At 57.7% G+C, this 21,069-nt stretch overlaps 2 protein-coding genes across 3 annotated transcripts; both read right to left on the bottom strand.

Moving 5' to 3' along the window:
- Positions 1-705: 705 nt before the first annotated feature.
- On the bottom strand, positions 706-11,114 carry ERN2 (endoplasmic reticulum to nucleus signaling 2). Of its 2 annotated transcripts, none has more exons than XM_072982646.2 (22): positions 10,980-11,114; positions 10,014-10,131; positions 9,727-9,760; positions 9,237-9,309; positions 8,824-8,896; positions 8,298-8,420; positions 7,629-7,730; positions 7,248-7,506; positions 7,036-7,114; positions 6,789-6,939; positions 6,128-6,240; positions 5,475-5,657; positions 4,906-5,149; positions 4,660-4,759; positions 4,019-4,208; positions 3,392-3,491; positions 3,033-3,232; positions 2,795-2,942; positions 2,410-2,537; positions 2,159-2,282; positions 1,953-2,020; positions 706-1,312 (listed from the first exon to the last, which is right to left on the bottom strand). In XM_072982646.2, exons 1-22 carry the CDS (start codon positions 11,052-11,054, stop codon positions 1,136-1,138), a joined length of 2,862 nt encoding a protein of 953 aa, XP_072838747.2. In that variant the 5' UTR covers positions 11,055-11,114; the 3' UTR covers positions 706-1,135. The 2 variants fall into 2 exon arrangements, with proteins under 2 accessions (XP_072838747.2, XP_078237542.1); XM_078381416.1 differs by lacking the exon at positions 10,980-11,114 and adding an exon at positions 10,506-10,595.
- A 2,706-nt stretch (positions 11,115-13,820) lies between these two features.
- On the bottom strand, positions 13,821-21,054 carry UBFD1 (ubiquitin family domain containing 1). The gene is made up of 7 exons (XM_072982798.2): positions 20,915-21,054; positions 19,775-20,050; positions 19,467-19,675; positions 18,641-18,706; positions 18,383-18,488; positions 17,106-17,188; positions 13,821-16,395 (listed from the first exon to the last, which is right to left on the bottom strand). Exons 1-7 carry the CDS (start codon positions 20,949-20,951, stop codon positions 16,285-16,287), a joined length of 888 nt encoding a protein of 295 aa, XP_072838899.2. The 5' UTR covers positions 20,952-21,054; the 3' UTR covers positions 13,821-16,284.
- Between the last annotated feature and the right edge of the window lie 15 nt (positions 21,055-21,069).

The following is a 21,069-nucleotide window of genomic DNA, read 5'->3' as shown; positions in this document are numbered from 1 at the left end:
AGGGCAGGCCTCTAAACCCTAGTGGGAAGGGTCTCTTGGTGAGTCCCCGTTGTGGATGCTCTCCCTGGTTGCATCCTGGAAACTCTAAAGGGGGGCAGGCGAGCATCCCTCTCTCCAAACTACTCTCGGCAGCTGCAGGCATTCATCCATCATGGCCTCTGGGCAACACGAGACTCCCGCACACATTCTGGTCACCCATGTCAAGGAAGGGTACCCTGGCAGCTGTAGAAGGTAAGGGCCTCCCCAGCTGCATTGCTGCAAGGGTGTGATTCCACACACATACACCTGAGTGATGAAATTGTGCAGGGAGAGGATGAAGCGAGGAAAAAGGAAGGGAAAGCCGAAGCGCCTCCCTTCTGGTATGACTGGGAAAGCTTTGTGGCTGAAGGAGGGTGTGAGCCCAGCCAGGCCTTTCCTCCCCTGAGCCAACGACGACTCTGCTGGTCTGCCTTTCTGCACCCCTCGCTCTGCCTCTGCTGCTGTGGCTCAGCTTCCCTGTGGCAGCGTCTCTTGTGCAGGTAGCCAGACCGTGGAGAGTCCCGATCTCGGGAAGAGGCAATGTCGGGGAGCGCTTCTGCAGATGCAACCCGAGTGACTGCCCTGTGTGCGCGCAGATGTGTACATGGTGGGTGTGGGGGGGAGGGAGAAGGCAACGTGGCGCGACAATGCCTTGCTTTCCCTTTTCACACAAACGCCATGCTTCCATTCTTTTTTTACAAAAATCTTTTACTTACAAGGCTCTCATTTAAAAAAAAAAACAAAAAAGCCCCCCTGGTAGATCTTGAGCCAGGAGGATCAGCTGGACTTCTGCTCATAAATTGTCCTCCCTTTGGGGGAAAAAAGGTGGTTGTGGGTGGAGCAGGGCTCCCTGGCTGTTGAAAGCAAACCCCCCACCCACCCCCTGTCAAGGCTGCTGGCCTGCCAGGGACTCGGGTGTGTGGGCCAAGTGGGGGAGGGATCCCACTGGCCTGAGGGAAAAGGCTGGCCACGGGAGAAGGTGCCCTCGCACGGAGGCCAGGAGGGAGGGAGCCCACCTTAGGTGGAGGGGCAGCCCCTGCGCCTGTCCTTCTCCGGCCCCTCTCCCACGTCCAGCCTGGGCGACAGGCAGACCGGCTTGGATCTGGTCCGGGTCTTCTCATGGCTCCGAGCAGTAATAAGCCTGCAAGGGTCTCTCGGCAGCCCACGGGCGCAGGGCCCGGTGGGTGTGCAGCAGCAGGCGAGGGAAGCGCCGGGTGAAATACTGGACAAACTCCCGCGGAAGGGCGCCGAGGCTCTCCTGGACGCTGCTGGGCAGCTCGTGGTAGTGATGTTTCTGGAGAGCGCAAGAGGCTTGGTGACATTTCCTTTAGGGCACAGAAGAGGGGGCGCCGACCCCCCCTCTCCCCGCCAAGTCAGAAGCCGTCCTCTCTGGCCATCATCCCCAATAGATGGAGGTTGCCCCCCCCCCGGCACAGAACCACTTGCCATGAGGAGGAAGTGGTTGCAGGGGGTGGGGGGGGAGGAGAGGGTTAGGGGTCTGCCCATGGAGGCAGAGATGGAGCCCCCCAAAACCAGGGCCGTTGCCCCCTCTCCGGGCCCGTATTCTGCGGCCACAGGGGCCAAGCAACCGATGCTGGGAACCCCTCAAACCCTATGTGTGGGCCATGGCTCCTCCAGCCGCCCCACAGCTGTCTGTGACATGGGGAGTAACATGGATGGCAATACCTCTCTCTCCGCGCGCCCCTCCCCAGCTCAGGTTTCTTCTCAGATAAATGGTCTCGAAGGCAGGAGAAAGGTTCTGGCCGCTTGGCCGCTCAGCTTTCCATTTTTGGAAGGGATGCTCGGCCGGCCAGCAGGACTGCCCAGGTGGGACCCAGCCGGGAAGGGTTGGCGTGGGGCGCCCCCCCCAAAGGGCTGGGGAGGTGGCCCTTGGGAGCAACCCGGTGCCTCGGCCAAGCAGGCAGCCGCCATACCTTATTCCTCAGGGCCCTCAGAAGGTCCCGCACGGAGCTGCCTTTGTAGGTCCTGAACCTCCGGAGGTCTGTGGAGTTAAAGCCCGGGAGTGACCTTCTCTCCTGGGAGAGGCTTCCGCCGCTGTGGGTCTGGTGGATGAGGCTGACTCCACATGGGGGGCTGGGGGGGGCGAGGAAGGTGGGGGGACCCAGGCTCTCGACCTTACCTGTCTGCAGCGGGAGGGAGACACATCCCCGCCAGTCGCCCCTCACGACTGCGCAGCCGCCGGCTTCCAGCCCGCGCACGAGGGGCCCGTCCGCCGGCTCCTTTTCAATGCGGTTGCTGACATCCTAAGGAGGAGAGCAGGGCAGAGGGGTTCGGGAAGGGCGGGCAGGACAAGACCCAGAGCACCCGCCGCCTGCTCGGCCGGTTGGGTGGCTGCCCAGAAAAGCCCCCCTTTTTCCCCAGGGGACTCACCAGGAAGAACTGGAGCTGCTTCTCGTGGCTCCAGAAGAAGGGGTGCAGGAGGACACGCGTGGCTGAAGGGCGCCCCTGGGGGTCCCTGTGGATCATGGCTTCTATCAGCTCCCGCCCAAGGATGTTCCCTGGGAAGCGAAAAGAGGCGCGGTGCTGAGTGTCATGAGTTCCAGGGACCCTGGATGGCCATCGTCTGTCCCTACTTTTGGGATCGCGATGCAGAGAGATCACAGTTTGCTTCCGGCCAATGTTGAAGCTTGGAAGAGAAGTTCAGTCCTGGAAGGGTGCTGGCTCCCTCCCACCCATCAGGGGCTCGGCCAGGATCCCGGTGGAGAGAAAGCGCAGGGCGGGGGACTGCTCTCCCTTGGGTCCTCCTCACCCTCACCGTGTGTCTCTTGTTGCAGCCGGTCCAGCCGGTAGGAGCCTGCGAGGATATTGGCCTGGCGGTGGAAAGTGTCTCCAAAGGGATGCTCCCCGCCAGACAGCACGTAGTAGAAGACGCAGCCAGCCGAGAAGATGTCCACCGCGCATGTCTGCGAGAGACAGAGAGGTCTGTGGGGAAGATCTGGAATGTCTCAGCCGCAACTGCACCAAGCGGGCAGAGGTAAGGGAGGGCCACTCACAGGGTTCTCCTTGGGGTCCTCTCTCAGCACCTCTGGCGCAATCCACCCCTCCGTGCCGGGAATGCCTGAACGGAGGCTGAAACTCCGGCGCCCACTCTGTAACTTCTTGCAGAGGCCAAAGTCGGAGATGACCGCCCGGACCTGCCCGTGGTGGTTGGGGGCTGAGAGCAAGATGTTGCTGGGTTTCAGATCACGGTGAACTAGAAGACACACCCAGAGAGAGAGAGAGAGAGAGAGAGAGAGAGAGAGAGAGAGGAGTGGACCCTCAGGCCGCATGGCCTTCGTGCAGCAGCTGGGGCTTCCCCCTCTCTTTGAGCCTGTTCCCATCCCCGCTTCTCCTTCGGAGGACTCATCCTTACCTATGCTGAGGGAGTGCAAGTGAGCCAGTCCCGACATGGTCTGACGCAGGAGGGAGAGCGGATCCAGACCTTTCCATCTTGAGGCAGATCCCTCGACATACTGGAGGGAGACGGGGGGGCAGGGGGGGAGGGAAAGAAACAGTGCCTTTGCTCAGAATCCAAGGCAGAAGGAACTCACAAGAAACACAAACGTATGGCTTCTTCTTCTTCTTCTTCTTCGATAAAAATGTCTTTTTGGAAAATAGTCTTAAATTAGTCTTTAAAATAAATGTTTATAAAGCCACCACATACAAGGTGTCCCAATACGGGTTCTCTAAAAGGAGGAACTGACAAGCTATCGAGAGTTTGAAGGTCTCCCGCAGAAGGGACGCCGACCCATGTGGTGGAAGAGGTGCCCACGGCAGGCTCTCGGGAGGACCCGCCATTCGGGCAAGCCGGCCAGGGATGGGACCTAGAAGGCTGAGCATGGCTTGGCCCGCCCAGTGTGTTTAGACCGCCAGAGAGTTGGCGCAGGCTTCTCCTGACCTGTTCCCTGTCGCCTCTGCCCAGTGGAAGGCAGGAAGGGAGGCAGCGCGGCGGATCAAGCCCCGTGCCTTTCTTGGGGCTTCCCCAGCCACAGCTGCTCACCTCCTGGAGGGTGCCAGAACACAGCTCCGTGGCGATGTAGTGGAACTGCCGGTCGGTTTCTGTGCAGAAATAGCGCAGGACGTGAGGGTGTTCGTCCGACTCCCGCAGCAGCTGCACCTCGCGATCCACCAGGTGGACGCCCTCAGCCAGGAGGCGCTTCACGGCCACCTGACGCCCCTCAAAGTGACCCCTGCAGGTGCGAGAAGGGGAGACGCATCGAGCTGCAGTGCTAGAGGCGGTGAATCAAACATCCCTCGCTTCCCTGCGCTCCCAGCAAGCAGGTGGGCTACTCCGGGAGAAAGCAAACACCCCGACCTCACCCGAGGAGCCCCGCTTGATTTTGGCAGAGCCTTCTTCCTCGGTTACAACCCAGCAGCAATCCACAGCCTGCAAGGATTTAGGGCTCAACCTCCCCACCCACTGCTCCCTGATTTCTTTTTTAACTTCTTGTTGACAAGGAGAATCTGTGATCTCCAAAGCTCGGCCCTTCTTTTTTGTGCCTCATCTTTCTGCCTTATCCAAGGATCGCTCCCAGTCTGGGACACGTTATTCAGGAGAGCTCCCACCAAGCCTTTGGGAGGGGGCCTTTGCAGGGCTCCTAAGGAAGCGCCCAGAGGAGGGGGTCCCTGGGGGCTACTCACCTGAAGACAAAGGTGCCACCCGCACCACGGCCCAGCACGTCTTTGGGGCTGAAAGAGATCTTCCCCACCACCGTCGTCGTCTCTGGGTCAGTGCTTGCGGCTGGTGGGGAGAAGAGGGAGCCCTGACACCTCTAGAGCCAGGTGGCGCCGCCTGCACCCAGCTTGCCATGCCAGGTCACTGCTGCCACCTGCCAGAGTGCCCGTCCCTCCCTCCCCACTCTGACCCACGCGGCTGCTCCCACCCACCTTGGTCTGTACCACTTGGCATAGGAAGGGCCTGGCCAGGCTCCCCTTTGGGTGATCTAGAATAAGAGGAAGGCCCCAGGCGCCGATCCAGCGGTGTGGCTCCGGGTGGCTCCCTAGGAATGGCGTTGGAAGGCTCTCTGGTGCCCCAGCCAGGAGAAGCCCCTCCAGTCCCTTCCTGCTGCAGGAGCTGCAGTTTCTCCTCCAGCTGCTGTGCCAGGTACTGCTGCTGCTTTCGGTTCTGATGCTGCATTTATTTTTAGGGGGGGTGGGGAGGAATACAAGAAAAGAGGCCACAGGTCTTTAGCAGTGTCCCTTCGGTGCATCTGGTTATCATTGCAATCCTGCCGCGACTCGCAAAAGTGTGGGATTGGACATCGGAGGCATTCTTGAAAAGCAATAAGTTTCTAGTCCTCAGAGCTGAGAAGGAACCACATCGGGAGCAGAGAGGAGGTCTAGGTTACGCACAGCAGGGAAGCGGGAACTCTCTCTAGGGCAGAGAAGGGAAAATGTCTCCCACCTGGGAGTTAAGGGAAGCAGCCGGGGAGGGGGGGGAAGGCGCATCCACTCACCCAGAGCACCAAGAAAAGGAGTCCTCCGCCCCAAAAGACTGTGGCGAGGCCAGCAGCCAGCAGCTCCCAGCCGCCTGGGTCCTGGTAAGCCTCCCCCACCGGCAGTGTGTCCGTCACCAAGCGGGGAGGTGCCCTGTACTGGCTCTCCTCCGGGTGGCCCCCCAGTTTGCCGCGGGACAAGAGCTGAAACACAAGAGGCAGCGCGCGTGTGTGTGGGGGCGGCTCAAAGCCTGCATGCCCTTTCCTATAGACCAGTGCCTTTCTCCCCCCCCCCCGCCGGGCACTGGTTGAGGTGGGGGGGCAGGAAAGAGAGAAAGAGAAAGGGGGCAGTAATAGTCAAGCTGCTGTCTTGCTTGTGATTGTTTCTTTGGGGGCAAGGGCAAAGGATTCAGGCGGAACAGGGTGCGTTCTCATTTCGTTTCTGGCTTTACATCCTCCTCACATTTTGCTGAAGCCCCAGGCAGACCCAGAGGAGATCAGGCGAATTGGGGGACTCCTCCCTCTGTGGCTTTGCCATTTCTAGGGTTGACCCCCTAAGGGGTCAAAAACAACAAGAACAACAACCACCCCAAGTTCTCGGGTTAAACATGGGCAATTCTCTCCCCTTCCCTCCCCTGCAAGCCAGGACTCGATGCTGACCCACCACCGCCTACCTCCTCGAAAAGAGGGTTGTGGGGGAGGGGGCTCTCCGCACTCCTCCTCCTCTGGGGCTCAGGAAAAGCTCTCAGCATCGTCGTGTGGACTACGGGAGGCAGCTCGTGGTGCCCTGCAGGAAAAGAAGACACACACCCCCCGTTGAGTTCAGCACGAGTTTTGGAGCCATGTCACGGGTCCCCGAACACCCCTCGTCTCTTCTCCCCTTGTGATGATGGCAGCTCCGCCCAGTGCCCCTGACCATTAGGCCATAAGGTCCTTGTGCTCTGGCCACTCTGCGCTGACCCTTGACCTGGCTCAGCAGTTCAGAGGGACCTCCTCCAGCCAAGAAGAGCCGTTCGCCCAAATGGCAGCAAGGAGAGTGCGCCTCGCTCAGCCGGATCTTCCTAAGCAAGTTGGCCAGGAAGAGGGCGGCTGCCTTCATCTGCTGGTCCTCAGGGCAAGTGGCCAGCAGGGCAACTGGGTGCCGCCTGGCCAGGGTGGTGGTGAGCACTGGCTTGTCACTTCCAGCTGTGCTGGTCTTCTGCAGCCAGGTGTGCATTTTTAAAGGGTAGGAAAGCTCTTCTCAACAAAGGGGATTCTGGAAGGATGAGGGAAGATTTCCTGGCACTCCGACTCCCCCCTCCCACAAAAAACGGCCCCAAAAGGTCAGGGACTCACCAATCAGCAGCCACTGGCTATGGGCGGGCATGATGCTGCCGTGGGGGTACCGTACATCCGTGCTGGGCGTGATCTCACACTCGCCAGATGTCCGGAGGGTCACGTCCTCTGTGGTGGGGCCGTTGGTCCGGGCCAGAGTGACCCCCTGGGGCTGCAGAAGGCAGAGGTTACCTGTGAACCCCTGAGAGCCAATCTGATTCTCATCCCACCCTTGCACCTTAAGGAGGAGACGGGGGGGCGTACTCACCACGAGCGCCACACCCTCATGCACCAGCGAAGTCACAGCATAGAACCCTGCGGCGTATTTGCCCACATAGAGGGTTGGCCTGGAAGCAAGGAACGCCAGGGGTGGTTTTCCCAGCGGGCACACCAGGCTCCTGGATCAGGCAGGGCCACAACACCCCCTCGCCCCCTGGAAGATGCCCAGGGTGCCCCCCTGCCCCCCCAGGCAATACCCACAGCAGCTGAGTCTTGACCATGAAGTCCTTGGAGGGCTGGGAGTCCCAGCTAGGGAAGCGCACGTCCTGGGAGCGCAGGAGGAGGTAGCGCAGGCTCTCCGGCGCGATGTTGAGGTGAGGGGCCCGCCGCAAGCTGTCCTGGTGCCACGTGTACACCCCGACCACGGGGGCCCCGTAGTCCTGCATCCAGAGCACCTCTCCGCTTTCCTGGCTCACCGTCACTAGGAGCCCATCTCCGCTGGAAGCCAGGTGGGCTAGCTCTGTGCAGGGGGGGGTGACCGGGGGGGGGGAGGATGAGGAGGAAAAGTCAGCGGCTTTCCGATCTCCCTCCCGCTCTCTCCTCCCTAAGAAGGCTGGCCCTCGCCGCCTCCCAGTTACTCACGGTAGCCACTGTCCCGGTCCTGGATGGGAGCCGAATAGTCCAGGTAGGTGGCGTTCCAGTGCAGCTCCCGAGATTTGGTGTCGTACATGGTGATGATGTACTCTGGAGACGGAAAAGAGAAGCCTGTGGCCTCCTGCCCCAAAGGTGCCCGGGAAATGATGCCAGGCAAGCCCACCGCTGGTCCTGGAGGGGGCTCCCTGGAGGCCGTCTTTAACCTGGACCACAGAAGCCCACTGGGGTGGGGGTGGGGGCTCACCTCAGCAAGCACCGAACCGACAGGCTGCATCTCTCCTTGGCAAGACAGCCCTTTGGAGAGGGGCGGCTGGCTAGCCAGGGCTGTCATTCGCTAAAGCACGGTGGAGCCTCCTGCTCCTGAGGCAGTCCACCTTGGAAACCCCGCTAACGGAAACAGGGCTTGCATCTCTGGCTTGGCGGAGGAACTCAGCCAGCGCTTGGCAAAAGCAGGTGGCAGCTTCCCTCGCCGCCCTGGGTCTCTTGCCGCTGCTCCCTCCTGCGTCCCTGGGGGGGCCGAGGGGCAGTAAGTCGATGCCCAATGCTCAGGATGGAGGCAGGGCAGGGCAGGGGTGCCCTTCCTGCAGCTGGCCTCCCCTCGGCCCAAGGGGGCCCACCCTGGCCCCACAGAAGAGAAAAAGGGGGGCAGGCACGTACGGGTCCGCCCAATGTAGAGCAACGGGGTCGTGGGGCAGAGTCCCTCCCAGGCTTCGGTGGACAGCATCGTCCGCTTCTCCCCAGAGGCTGGATCCACGACAAACCACGTGTCCTCCTTCTTCCCTGGGAGAATGAGGGGAGGGGGCCTTTCATTCTGGCTCCTGCTTCCCTGGGATGACGGGGGGGCTGAGGGCTGGGGGGAACCTCCTTTCGTCCCCCTCTCCGTCTCCTTGCACCGGGAGGCACAAGTGAACTCCCTGCCAGCCCCACTCCTCTGCCAGCCCCTCAGGGCTTGGGAGGCACCCCGAGGTGGAAGGGGCCGGGGGGGGCGGCCCACACCTCCTTCCACCTGAGAACTCGGCCCCTCTGGATTCTTGCAGGGGCTCAAGCGAGAGGGGGCCGCATTCTGCCCCCACGCAGAGGCCCATGGCCCTGGCGGGAGGTGCTTGCTTGGCCTATCTGCAGACCCTGAGGGTGGGCAAACGGGGGGGGGTCTCCCTCTCCAGCCCCCCTCCCCAGCTCATACCCGTGTAAATAATCCCATCGGAGCTCCGGCAGGGAGAGGAGTGCACCAGTTCTGGGATGGTGAAAGGCAGCTTCTGCGGGCAGAGAAGGAAGGCGCAGGGGCTGGAACGCCAGGCCGGCTGCTGAGGGCGGTGGGGGTGGTGGAAACCAGGCGCTCGCTGGGTCTAAGACACACACCTCCCCCCCCCGGAGTGTGTGTGTATGTGTGTTTCTGAGCAGCAGAGGTTATGTCTTCCCCCTCCCAGCCCCCTTCCTTCCCCCCCCCCCAAGCCCCTCGCTCTCCTCTGAGTTGAACCGCAGAGCCCTGTGTGGCTGGGAGAGGGAGGGACTTTCTCAAGAATGGCACCTTAGCCAGCCACCCCCCCCCACCATGGAGCCTCCTGGCCTCCCGCCTCCCCCCCCCCCGAAACTCACCATCAGACCTTCCTTGTTCTTGCCCCCGACAACATATAAGCTGCCATCGCTCGGGTCCGGAAGGAAGGCTGGTCTGAGCGAGAGGACACTTTTGAGAGCCTCCTCTCCCCCCTCCCTCTCCCTCTCCTCCCCCCCCCCGTCTGGGGCCACCCTCTGCTTCTCCTCCTCAGAGCCTTGTTTCTCTTCTGATCCCTTCCTTGGTTTTTTTTTGGGGGGGCAGGGAGGGACACGCCAAGCCCTTCTTCCGCTGGAGGTCCCCCCTCCGGCGGGGCCATGAAGGACCACCGAGTTGCCTCCCCCCCCCCCGCTCTAAGGAACAGGAGAAAAGGGGGGGCAATTGGGAGGCCGGGTCCAGGGCTCATCCGTGACAGCCTCCCCCCGAAGGCAGAGCTTGCCCCCCCCCTTCCCTCCCTCCCGGCCCCTCCCGTCAGCCTGGCTCCCTCTCCTCCCCAGAGCCTAACCTGCCCCTGGACCAGAAGGCGGCACTCACTCTGCCGTGTGAACGGGCGCCTGGAGAGCCGGATCTGAAGGAAGGGAAAGAGAGAGGGAGATGCCGCCAGAGGGCCCGCCCGCTCTCCGGGTGGCGGGCAGGGCTTGGTGGTCGGAGCCCCGGGCCTGGGCACCCGCCCCGAACGGGAAAGGTTTCTGTCCTTTCCCACTGCTTGGCCAGAGACCCAGCAGGGAGCCGCCCGCCACCACCCCCACCCTCACCCTCACCCCCACCCCCGTGCCCAGTGCAGGGGAGCCCGGCCGGCCGGCCGGCCGCCTGGCGCTCACCGTCCTGGAGGGTCCACTGGAGGCGGCCCGTCTGCCGGCTGACGGCGTGCAGGTTCCCGTCGAGGGTGGACACAAAGACCAGCGTGTCCGGAGCTGGGCCGGGGCTGCCGGCGAGACCCTGGGGAGGGGGCGGGGAAGGCGGAGAATGGGAGGCCGGCCGGCAGGAGGCCGTCAACCGGGAAGGAAGGAAGGAAGGAGCCGGGGGTCGGGTGGGGTGCGGCTTCGGTGTCCCGAGTCCAGGAGAGAAGGGCCACCCAGCCGAGTCAGCGCATCTTCACGCAACGCTTTTCAGCTGGCTGGCCGGCGGGGGCACCGGTACCAAGCCTGGCAAGGGCCCCAGACCCAAACCTCCCGGGGGGGGGGCGGAAGGGAGAGGGCATCTCGCGTCGGCCGCCGCTTCGACCTGACCCCCCCCCCCCCCGTTGGAGTCCGCCTGGCCGCGGGAAGGCCGTCGGGGCAGCGAGGGAGACGCAGAGGACCACCTTCCCTCACCCGCCACTGCGGGGAAAGGATCCCGCTCCCCCCCCCAAAGGCCGGGCGGCTAGGGGCACCGGGGCGCTCAGGCATGAGGGCGCCGGCGGGTATCGATCTCTCCGCGGGACCGGCCCGCCCCGACGCCTCGCCCATGGGCCAGGGAGCCGCTCCCGCTGGGCAAACAAGGCGCGGCTCAGCAAACGCTCCGGCCTCGGGGGCTGGGGAAGGCAGGCGAGGGCAGGGGAAAGGGGGGGGGCGCCCTGGATGGCGTCCGGCCCTGCAAGCCCGAGGGGGCCCTTCCCGCAGACCGGCCCTCCGGAGCAGCGCGCCCCCAGCTGCCCGTGCGCCCACCCACCCCCGCCGAGAGAAGGGGCTCCGCTCCCGCTGCCTCCCCGAGTGGCCCGGAGACCCGTGGGGAGGGGACACGGGGCGCCCGACCCACCGGCCGCCCCCCCTTGCGCTGCCCCTCCCGCTCCGCCCGCCAGGACCCACCTGCGCCAGCAGCGCCCCGACCACCAGCAGCCGCAGCCGGGCGCCCCGTCCGGGCGCCTCCTCCGCCTGGCCCATGGCTGGCCGCCCCGCTGGCCCTTCTCCCTGGGGGCCAGTCCTGCCCCCCCGCACCCCCACCCCCAGTGGCCGGCGCTCCCCTCTGGCCGGTGCGCGCGGGGAGGAGAATCGGCTTGGCGACGGTCCCGCTCCGCCCCAGATCCGGCTCCTGGCCCTGCCCGGGCGGAACCAGCGGCCCGGCGGGGATTCCCCGTCCCCTCCCCCTCCAGCCACCTCCCGCGCCGCTGCTTCGCCCGAAGGGTGGGACCGAACTGCAGCGCACTCTGCACATGGCCAGGCGCCCCCATGCTCTGGTCTACCCCTCCTATAAGCTGGAGGCGACCAAGTCGGCACGGCGGGGGTCTCGCCGTCTCAGCCCGCTTTGCCCTCCGGGCTCCCCCCATGATCGCTCGAAGAGGAGGCGGCGAGGGCGAGAAGGACCCCCGTCCCCTTCCCTCCCTCCCTCCCGCTTCTGGCTTCCTCGGGAGGGAAGGAGCCCGGCAGGAAGCGGGGAGTGGAAGGGCTGCCTGATTAAGTCCGCGCAAAGTGCTCCTGAGCATGTGCAAACAGCTTTCCACGAGAAAAGGTTTCCAGAGCCGGACTTCAGTAAACGGTTTCTAAGCCAGCAGAAACACTAAAGGTGGGAGTGGAAGGGTTTCCAAGAGGCGCAGGGGCGCAGAGCCGGGAACAAGCCAGCCGGGCTGCCTGCTCTGCTCCCAGCCTGGTGCGAAGGAAGGGAAAAAGCAGCAGGCACCATCCGGTTTTCTGTGGGCAGGTGTGGTCCTTTCATCCTCCTGGGGGTGGAATCTTTGACCAAGAGAGGTTGCGTGGTCGTCTCTGTGGAGTGGTTCCTGCCACAGTGGGGGTGGACTAGATGCCCCTTGGGAGTCCCTCCAAAGCCATCATTCTCTCTCTCTCTCTCTCTCTCTCTCTCTCTCACACACACACACACACACACACACACACACACACACGATGAGACCCCCGTAGGGCAGCCGGCTGCAGCAGAGTGAGCTCAGCCGAGTTTACTAAAGGGAAGACCTTCTCGTCCTCAGGGCCCATCACCAGGATTCAGGAAGGGGGCGGACAGGTTGGGGGACCAAGGCTCAGCCCAGCTCACAGCCCTCGTTCTCAAGGGAAGGAAAGAAGGAAAGAAGGAAGGGACTCTGGAGGAGGCGGAAGGTTTCCTGAAAGGAGCCCAGGCCCTGGATGGCCGCCAAAGCCACGTTGGGCGAGGAGAAGCGCCAACCACCCCCTGGCTGGCTGCTCTCCAGGGCCGTGCAGCAGGCACAGCAGGGGGGGGGGTTGGGGGCTGGGGAAATGCCCCTCCCAACCCCTAGAGTGTTTCTGGGAGGCAGAGAATGCCAGCGGGCTAGCCGTGGGGGTGGGGAGGGGAGCGGGACCTGTCTTTTGCAGCAGGTCCGAAGGAGGAAATGCAGTGGAATTCCGGCACCTACCTGGAGGGAGAGAGAAAAGTTGCAAGGTTTGCTGAGCCGGACACAGGTTGGCCTGGCGGGGCGGGGTGGTGGTGGTGGTGGTGGTGACTGCAAACCCAGGTGGTCACAGGAGCCACCTCCTCACCCCTCCCTTGGGCTTTGACTGCTTTGACAGTGGTCCATGTGCAAAGGGGAGAACTGATGAACACCCACCACTGAGAAACAACGAAATCAGTGAGTTCAGTTTCCTGAGTTCATGGTTTTTTAAAATCCATTTTCTGAATCCCATGGGAGATTCCTGCACAAGGAACAGGAAGCTTGCCATTTGGCAAGGCTTCTGCCCAGGCACACCAGTTATCTTGCTGGACCGCCACCGTCAGGATCGTTCCTTGCATGGTCTTTCTAGCATTATACCTTGGCATTATACCCATGTTCAGGCACCAGACCATACGCCTCTGGAAGCCTGTGATGAAGACTCGGAGGGCCATAAAACACTTGAAAAATCCACCTTTTCTGCTAACTAGAGGCTGCTGCTCTTGGACCTCAATGCAAACCACCCAGAGACGTCCTGCTGTTTCTCCTCATGCTAAGGAGTTCTCAAGGTTTGATGGACAGGGATCTGCTCATCTCGCCCCACGACCGAGTGCCACAATGCAGACAGGGGTCCCCGGGACCTCCCCTACAGTCCAGGGAGAGCAAACAGGGACCAAGGACAGCATGGCCCACACTGCTGACATCACCCAAGCCTATACTTGCCTTCCAACGCAGGTGGCTTTTTAAGAGGGCAGCAGACTCCCCCCCTCCTCAGGCTATTTGGGGTCTGGGGTGTGTGTGGTGGCAGCGGCTGCCAGCTCATATTTTCTTAAATGTATTTGGATTCCCGTGTACACAGCTCTATCATCCTCCCCTGCTCCATGGGCGGCTAAGCCCCACCTACATGGAATGACCAAGAACCGTGCTGACCGAAGAGGGGCAAAGGAGGGGGGGGGAATTGAGCTACACAGGACTTTTCAGAGGTCTGTTATTGACCAAGAGGGAGCAAGATATGAACCAAAAAGGTGTTGTAGACAGCGCTTCTCCGATCCTGTCACAATGCTCCTTTCTCCTACACAAGTTGCCCCCGTTAAATGGGCTCTGAAAGGCAGCCTGAACTAGTAAGGGGCACAGCTTAGCCCCCTTGCGATCCCCATGGGAGCTGATGCAGCAGGCATACGTCTAGGGGCTGTGGTGTTCGTCCTCGGCAAGGTGGCTGAGGTCTAAGAAAGGGCACTCACTGCCTATGCCACCACAAGCTCCTTCTGCAGGTGTGTGCATGTGTGTGTGTCAGGATAAAATAAGAATAACATACAGCTCAACAGCATATGCAAGTTTATTGCCACTCCACAATTACATTATCGAAAATGTTCATTTTCTGAGTCTTCTCTAAAATTATGGGTGTCATGATAACGCCGAGAGGTACATACAATTTAAACCCATGAATTAAACCTTTTGTTCACTGTGATGTAGAAAATTGTAACTTGAGTCTCATCATTTTACTCTCCTCGCCATTCCAACTACTTGTAAAAAACAACAACTGAGATATATATTTGCAGTGCAATCCGTTGCCTGCCCTACTTAAAATTAAACCCTATCAAGTTTACTGGCATCTCCTCCCATGGACATGTGTACAGGATGGCAGCCTTTGGGTATCTCAGCAAGCACCAACTGCTAGTGCCTTTGCTAATTTAAGCTAACTTTATAATCATCTGAACGAAATTAAGGCATTTATGTTTTATTTACCATAAATATACCAAACAGTATAATTATAGAGGCAAAATTATGCAGGAAAAACAAAATCCATGTTCTTATTCAGCAGAGCAAATTTCATTTTGATAAGAAAATATTGCATATATTTAAAAATTTCCCCAAAGTGTCTATTTTTTTTTGGGAGAAAACACTTTTCTTTCCAGGCTTCCATGTTCTGGGAAGTCTGACACCCCCCTGGTGACACTTAAGAGGAAACCATCTATCACCCAAATCAAACTAGTACAAATTATCCCTCTGTCAAAGCTGATTAACCTTCTGAGCATTAAAGCTGACCGCCACCAAGGCACAAGAGGTGGGCACAAGTGAATCAGGTGGGAACAGCAGAGACCATCGCTGGGGGGGGGGTAAACTCCTCTGGGCTGCTCTGAAGACAAAACCAGACCAGACAGCGTATTTTGACTGAATGAGCAGAGCTGGAACAACAGCGCCCCCCCTCCCGACTTTGTCTCTACCAGGACCAATGCCTGCAAACCACTTCTGCCACTCCTGTCTTTTGCCTTCGTTACTGTTATACCCACGCAGGTCTCCCCTGGCATGCCGAGCAGAACACCCCTGATCATAAGCAGGTTCGTTCCTTTCGGCTGAGTCCACATACACTTGCTGCTGAAGGCCCCAGAAGGAACTACCCCCTGCTCCGTCCAGCACTAACTGCTGCTTTATGTTCCCAAGAAGAGCTGCTAATAATGCAACAGATCTCTCTCTGTGTGTAGGTTTCTACAAGCGCACTCTTAAAGTGTGGAGTCAACTTTTTTTGTGCTAAAGGTCAGATCCCAGGAGGGCTGGACTGTCCGTGGAGCTGCAAAGACCCACCTATACTTGCTAATCGGTCAGCCCTGGCAGAGGAACCTCTCTGGCTACAGACCACTGGCTGCTAGTTCCCAAGATTTATATAGTGATTTGATTTATATACCACTCTATTAATGCAACTCCTATTCTGGGCGGTTTACAAGTTAAACTTAAAACCTCACATAATATAACAAACAAGAGGAAATGGGGAACCACTTAGGCAGGACACTATGAGGAGCCCTACAGAGGCTAGGACGAGGCCAGCCGAGAAGAGCGCACACTCTGAGCAGGAGGATGAAAAATGCCAGAGACCAAGTGCATGAAGCCAGCAGGAGCTGAGCTGCAAAACAATCAAGGGCCTTGATTGTGAGAGTCAGGAAATGTTTCTTAAGGCAGTCTAGATTTCCCCCAAGGATGGCAGCCAAAGGGAAGTGGGGAGGGGGAGAGAAGGGCAGAACAAAAAGCAGGGGTGGAAGAACCTGGCAGGCAACAAGCCAACTTGGCTACACAGGACCCCCAGTTTTTACCCTCTCTGCTCTCAATTAATGCACAGAAAATCTTTACCATGAAACAGTTACTAGAATCTTAGGAGGAGAGTCAAGTATCTTTGGGTTACGAGCATGAGAGTTGTACCATTTTCCTACCAGAAGAGCTACAAAGGGACTTACAGACTAGGAAGATATGGCTTACGAAACAAAAGGTTTGCATACGATTTCAAAGGTCGTCTGACTGTCTGTATTTTTTAAATTTCAAAAGGAGCCGGAGAAACTGGTTTCTCAAACTCCTAGTCATAACAATACAGCTGAAACGGCAATGCTTGAAAAGAAAAAGAATTGGAAAATATCCGTCTCTTGTCCAAAACATGTAGAAAATTCCACAGCTGCTTGTCAGCCATTTCCTTGCAGAAGCTAGAAACCAGAAGCGCTACACTGGGCAAGGTTAAGGTGTATTACACACAGAGGTTTGTGTATTTATTGATTTATTGATTTCCATGGCAATGTTTTTTTTAAAATAGAGTTGACGCTGACTGCAGAAGGGTGGCTGCTGCACTTTTTAAGTGGAAAAGAAACTAACGGCGAGAGATCCCCACCTCTGGCGCCCTCGCAGGCCTCCTTGGGAGCGTCTTGATATATTAAGAAGTTCCAGGATGCTCCCCGTCCAGGCCTCTCCCAGCAGTGTCCTTCGGATCGTATCCGTCTCCCGTGCCAGAGGTGAGCGTGCCTTCAAAAATACTGCCACTTCCCCAGCACTGTGTCCTTGATGGCGTCAACGTATTGGATCGGGACCCAATAGACCCAGTAGTAGGAGGCTTCTGTTGGACCCAGCTGGAAGGCCTGCAAGGGGCGGGAAGGAAGCAAGAGGCTCTGCTTTAAAACCTGTCCGTGCAAAGAGGAAAGGGCCTTATGCAACACTGGCTGGGGGCTGTGCACTTTAGGAGACTCCACGAATTCCACATCTATAACCTAAGGAATGTGGCAAACTCTGTATTCCTCTTTTTCTGAAAACCCAAAGCATTCCTTCTAGTACCACATTTCTGACATGACTACCGGAAGGAGGCCCCTGCCTTTGGTTTTGATGCTCACTGCAAGCAGTGGTACTTCTTTGACCAGCAACGTGTTCAGCTTCCACTGAACACAAAATCCTACCAGGAGAGTAAGGCAGGATCACGCCGCTCATAGAAGCACCATAATTGTGCAGGCAAAGGCCAGGTTTCCTCCACAGAGGTCACTGCTTGCATGCCCACAACCCTTGTGCAGACTAGACAATCCTGTGCTGCTGTGCTGGTCGGGCTTTCAGCCAAAGCTCCTCAACCACACTCTCCTTGGGAAGAACTTGGGAATAGCTCTGCAGAACAGGGGAATAGCTCTGAGGTCTCAACAAGAAGCATGACCCTGGCCTTCATACTGTGCGCAAGGCTAAGTGCTGCTGGGGTCCCTTCCACCCCAGAAATCTAAGCCCTGTCTGCCTTCCAAATCCCCAGCTCAACAAGTACAGTGTTCCTTGAGAACCCCGCAAGGCAGCCAAGGAGCCGATGATCCCTTACCATCATGTGATAATCCTCATGTCCTTCAATAGGCTCGCTCACCACATTCTTGATGGATCCCATTGGCAGTTTCTCTGTTCTTTCTACATTGAAACAGAATGGGGGAGGTTTGGGCAGGCAGCACCGCCCCCCCTTCCCTTCCCTTCCCCCTCTCCCCCAGCCCCAGAACTCCTCCTTCTCCTTAAGCAGGAAAGGTTTTCTCAAAGCCCCACCGAATCCAAACAGTTACCCAAGAAGAGCCACCATCACACTCCCTGACTCTTTTTAGTTACCATGATTGTCATGATGATTATCGCACAGACCAACTCCCAGGAAAAGCCTCTTGTTTTGACAAAGTAACTTTCCACAGTGGAAACAAAATTAGCAGTGGGGGGGGGGCACTGTCCTTGTTTCGTGCCACTTAGAGCCACCCTAAGGGGGTTTTCAAGGTAAGTGAGATATTTAAGGAGTGGTTTTACCAATTCCATATACTGTACACACCCTAACCCTATATTCTGGTTTCTTTTCAGATCGTATATACACACCCCTGTGAGTTTCCATGGCCAAGTGGGGATTTGAACCCAGAGCCACGCTTTGAACCTGAACCTAGTCCTGTCACTCTACCCACTACATCACACTGGGTACCCTGAAGAGAAGACACAGGCTGAATCTCCTGAGTTTCTCTGATTGCCCAGATTGTACTCTATGTGTTGCTTGTATGGCCCCCAATAGCATTCAGAACACACTTCGGAGAGGTGGGAACTTCTTTGATGGAAGGCAGCTGACCAACCTAAGAAAGGCTCATCAGCTTGCACAGCAACAGTGACTTCTTGTCTCCTACCATAAAGAATATATCAGTTTGGTAGGTTTTCGGTGGACCCCACTTAAAGCAGCAGCCCAGAGTGCTAAACAAACAATTCACACGAGTTGCCAATACTTTGGCTCTCCCAGCATCCTACAAGTTTTTATACGCTTCCACACATTGAAAGTCAGGATGATTCACAGCTAAACAAATGACTCTGAAGCTCAGGAGTCTGTAGCATCCGAGAACAGCCGTTCTGAAGGGGACCCCGGGCACAACTGAAGGAGCACAGACTGAAAATGTGAGAAGTTTCAGAAAGACATCCATTTGTGTTGTGCCCTCGTTTGGCAGGGGGCCCTGGAACCTGAGAAGAGCTCCTAAAAGGGCCATAAGAGTGGCTGCCCTATAAACCACCCAATGTCGCATTCCTTGGCCCCCACAAGATAAGCTGTGAGACACCCCCAAAATCAAATGGTATAAGCTTTGGGCCACCCACCTTTTGTGCCAATCCAGAGTTGATCTTGTTCGAGCTTAAAGGTGAGACGCACTTTGCCGCCGGACTTGTTATACATGCCTGACAGAGGAACAGTTGGCAAACGCTCCTAAGAGATGGAGAAGAAGGGCCTTCTGTGAACGAGCCACACTGCTGCCAGCCTCCCATTTGCAAAAACCACCTTCCTCTGTGATACGTGAGTGTAAAGGACAAGAAAGCATCCTAGAAACATCCACCAGTCCTGACTGCTTGCATACTGACCTGCACACCCTTGACAGAAGGCATCACGTCATCTGGTTTTCCTTTATCCAGCACTTTCCTGTGTTGCTATAAAAAACCCAGAAAATTAGATGTGAAACACAACATTAGAAATTTCCCACTTTTCTAGTAAAAAATTCACATATCATATACATCAAGATTAACAAAAAAAAACTTCCCTTGTCCTGTCGATAACTTTTACAGTTGCAGAATCCACACTCTTGCTGACACTTTGGTCCTAATGATAAACTCTTTAGTACAGCTGCAAGAATAGCAGCCCAAAATGCACGCAGGTAACAAATCAACATAACAGTAAAAAACACCAGCAAAAGGGGGAGGGGGAACCCAGTAGTTAATAGCCTAAGGACAACTTTTACAGAAGGACTGGAACAAATGATTACTGGAAAGTACAGGAATGGTCTTATCTCAGCATCTACTTTCGCTATTTAGTAACAATAGTCACTAAGATCAAGACACTCATCTGGACTAAACAAAAGGTAGCAACATTTCTCTGTACAATGTTACTTATTACTGAAGTGTGGTTACAACTCTATGGATTCAGCTGAAGTTAAAAAGGATGTTAAAGTGCCTATCCAATCAGTAATACTCTAATATACTGAGAGCACACATCCTCTGTCTGCTTTTCCCATGGGCTGCAAGATATCACAACACTGATCCACATCACAGGGCTGTCAGATGAACAATCAAAAGATAAGAAGGTTCACGTTTCCCTGTCCATGCCATGCACAAACTTTAAGAGACTTCCCTGTAACACACCTGTGACTACCCTCGGTCCGGCTGGGCACATATAGGCCACCAAATAACTAACCTTTTGTCTGCAAAGGGGCTCCTTCTTAGTCTCTTCTGATTTCACTTCCTGCTGAACAGCATCTTTTGGTGTGTTTACTGCCAAGACGTCGTTGATGGTTGAGCCAACCACCATGATTTTTGCGCCACTGATCACCTTGATTTCTCGTAAAGTTTTCTCCTCTGGTAGAAGTCCCTTGTACATGACCTTTTGCATTGCAGGTGGAAGGCCTAACCAAAGAAGGAATCAACATGGTACACTTAACACAATCATCCCTTCTGAAGGCAGGTGGCAAAAATTATCTCCCAGCAGTGAACTGAAAAGCTTACCTGTCAGCGAATGGATTTTCTGCTTCAGATCCGCCCCTGTGCTGTCAAGTGGGAACTTCAAGTCATACTTATTTTTGTTCCAAATAACTTTTAGCTCGACCAGCTCTTTCTCCATTTCAGAATCACTACCGTTACTGACAGAAGCCTGAGAATCAGGTGGGTCACCCTGAGAGTCTTCTAGTGGTTTCTCAGCAGAAAGGGAATTGTTTTTGCTCCCTTCGCTACAGTCCAATGATGGATCCTGGGCTTCTGCATCCATGTGGGTGTCTTCTGATTCTGTGAAGGCAAACAAATGAGATGGGGAAAAATCACTCAGAACAGGGAAAGGATCAGTAAAAAAAATATATATATCCCCTCACACTCTCCTTCACATTTGAGGAACACTGCTGTCCAATGTATAGCGTTGCTGCTGGGAGCAGCACAGACCCACAGCAGTAAAAGGTCGTCCAAGAGCACCAGCTGGGCGAGTAACCCCTTCCTCACACTGGGCTCTTCCTTTCGGGGGACCTGGAGGGGGGGAACTGACCCAGGCCCAACCCTTCTTGGCCTCACCACGGCTGGTCCACCCAGGAGGAGCCCACTGTGTGCCGGAGCCCAGCCTGGCGACCATCCCTCTCGTTTGGGGTGGACTGGGGGGGGAGGTGTCCTCCTGCTCCCGCTGGATTTGGCCCCCCCTCCTCCATTTGACGAAGCTGCCCAACCCCCACCCCCAAGAGTCAAGGCCTCCCCTTCCTTCCCGAAAAAGGCAAGGCCTCTCTTTCAGGCCCTCCAAGCCGTTCCGCGCCTCCTACCGCCTGAAGGCTTTTCTGGCTGGGTCTGTGTGTGTCTGTCCGTGTGCGGGGGGGGGTCCCCTCTGCAGCATAAGCCCCCTCCCCACAGTCAGTCCCTTCCTTCCCCTTAGCCATGGAGGGCGCCCCCCCCACAGGGACCCCCTTTCTTCCCCGGGTAGCGTGAGCGGAGGAGGAGGAGGGGGGGTTGGAGGAGAGACCGACTCCTCGCCTGGGGGCTGCAAGCGGAGACCCACCCACCGATCGACCGACCGTGCCGCCTCCCCCACGGCCGCCCCCGACCTCTCTGTCCCCCCCCCTTCCCCTCGCTCTCCCCCCGCCCCGCCCCTCCCTCCGGCTCTCACGCGCGCACCGGGAGAGGCAGAAGCAGACGCCGAGGCGGCGGCCATGATGATTGTGTACAACCCGCCCGCGGAGGATGCCGGGAAAACCCGCCCCGCCGCCAGGATTGGCCCTCGCCGGCCCCCGTAGCCCAGCAGTGGGCGGAGCCTAGCGAGAAAGGAAGCC

Source organism: Pogona vitticeps, chromosome 13 (assembly GCF_051106095.1).
Source record: "Pogona vitticeps strain Pit_001003342236 chromosome 13, PviZW2.1, whole genome shotgun sequence".
Lineage (NCBI taxonomy): Eukaryota > Metazoa > Chordata > Lepidosauria > Squamata > Agamidae > Pogona > Pogona vitticeps.
Note: the sequence above shows the minus strand (reverse complement) of the source record. Positions and strands in the feature narration are given on the sequence as shown.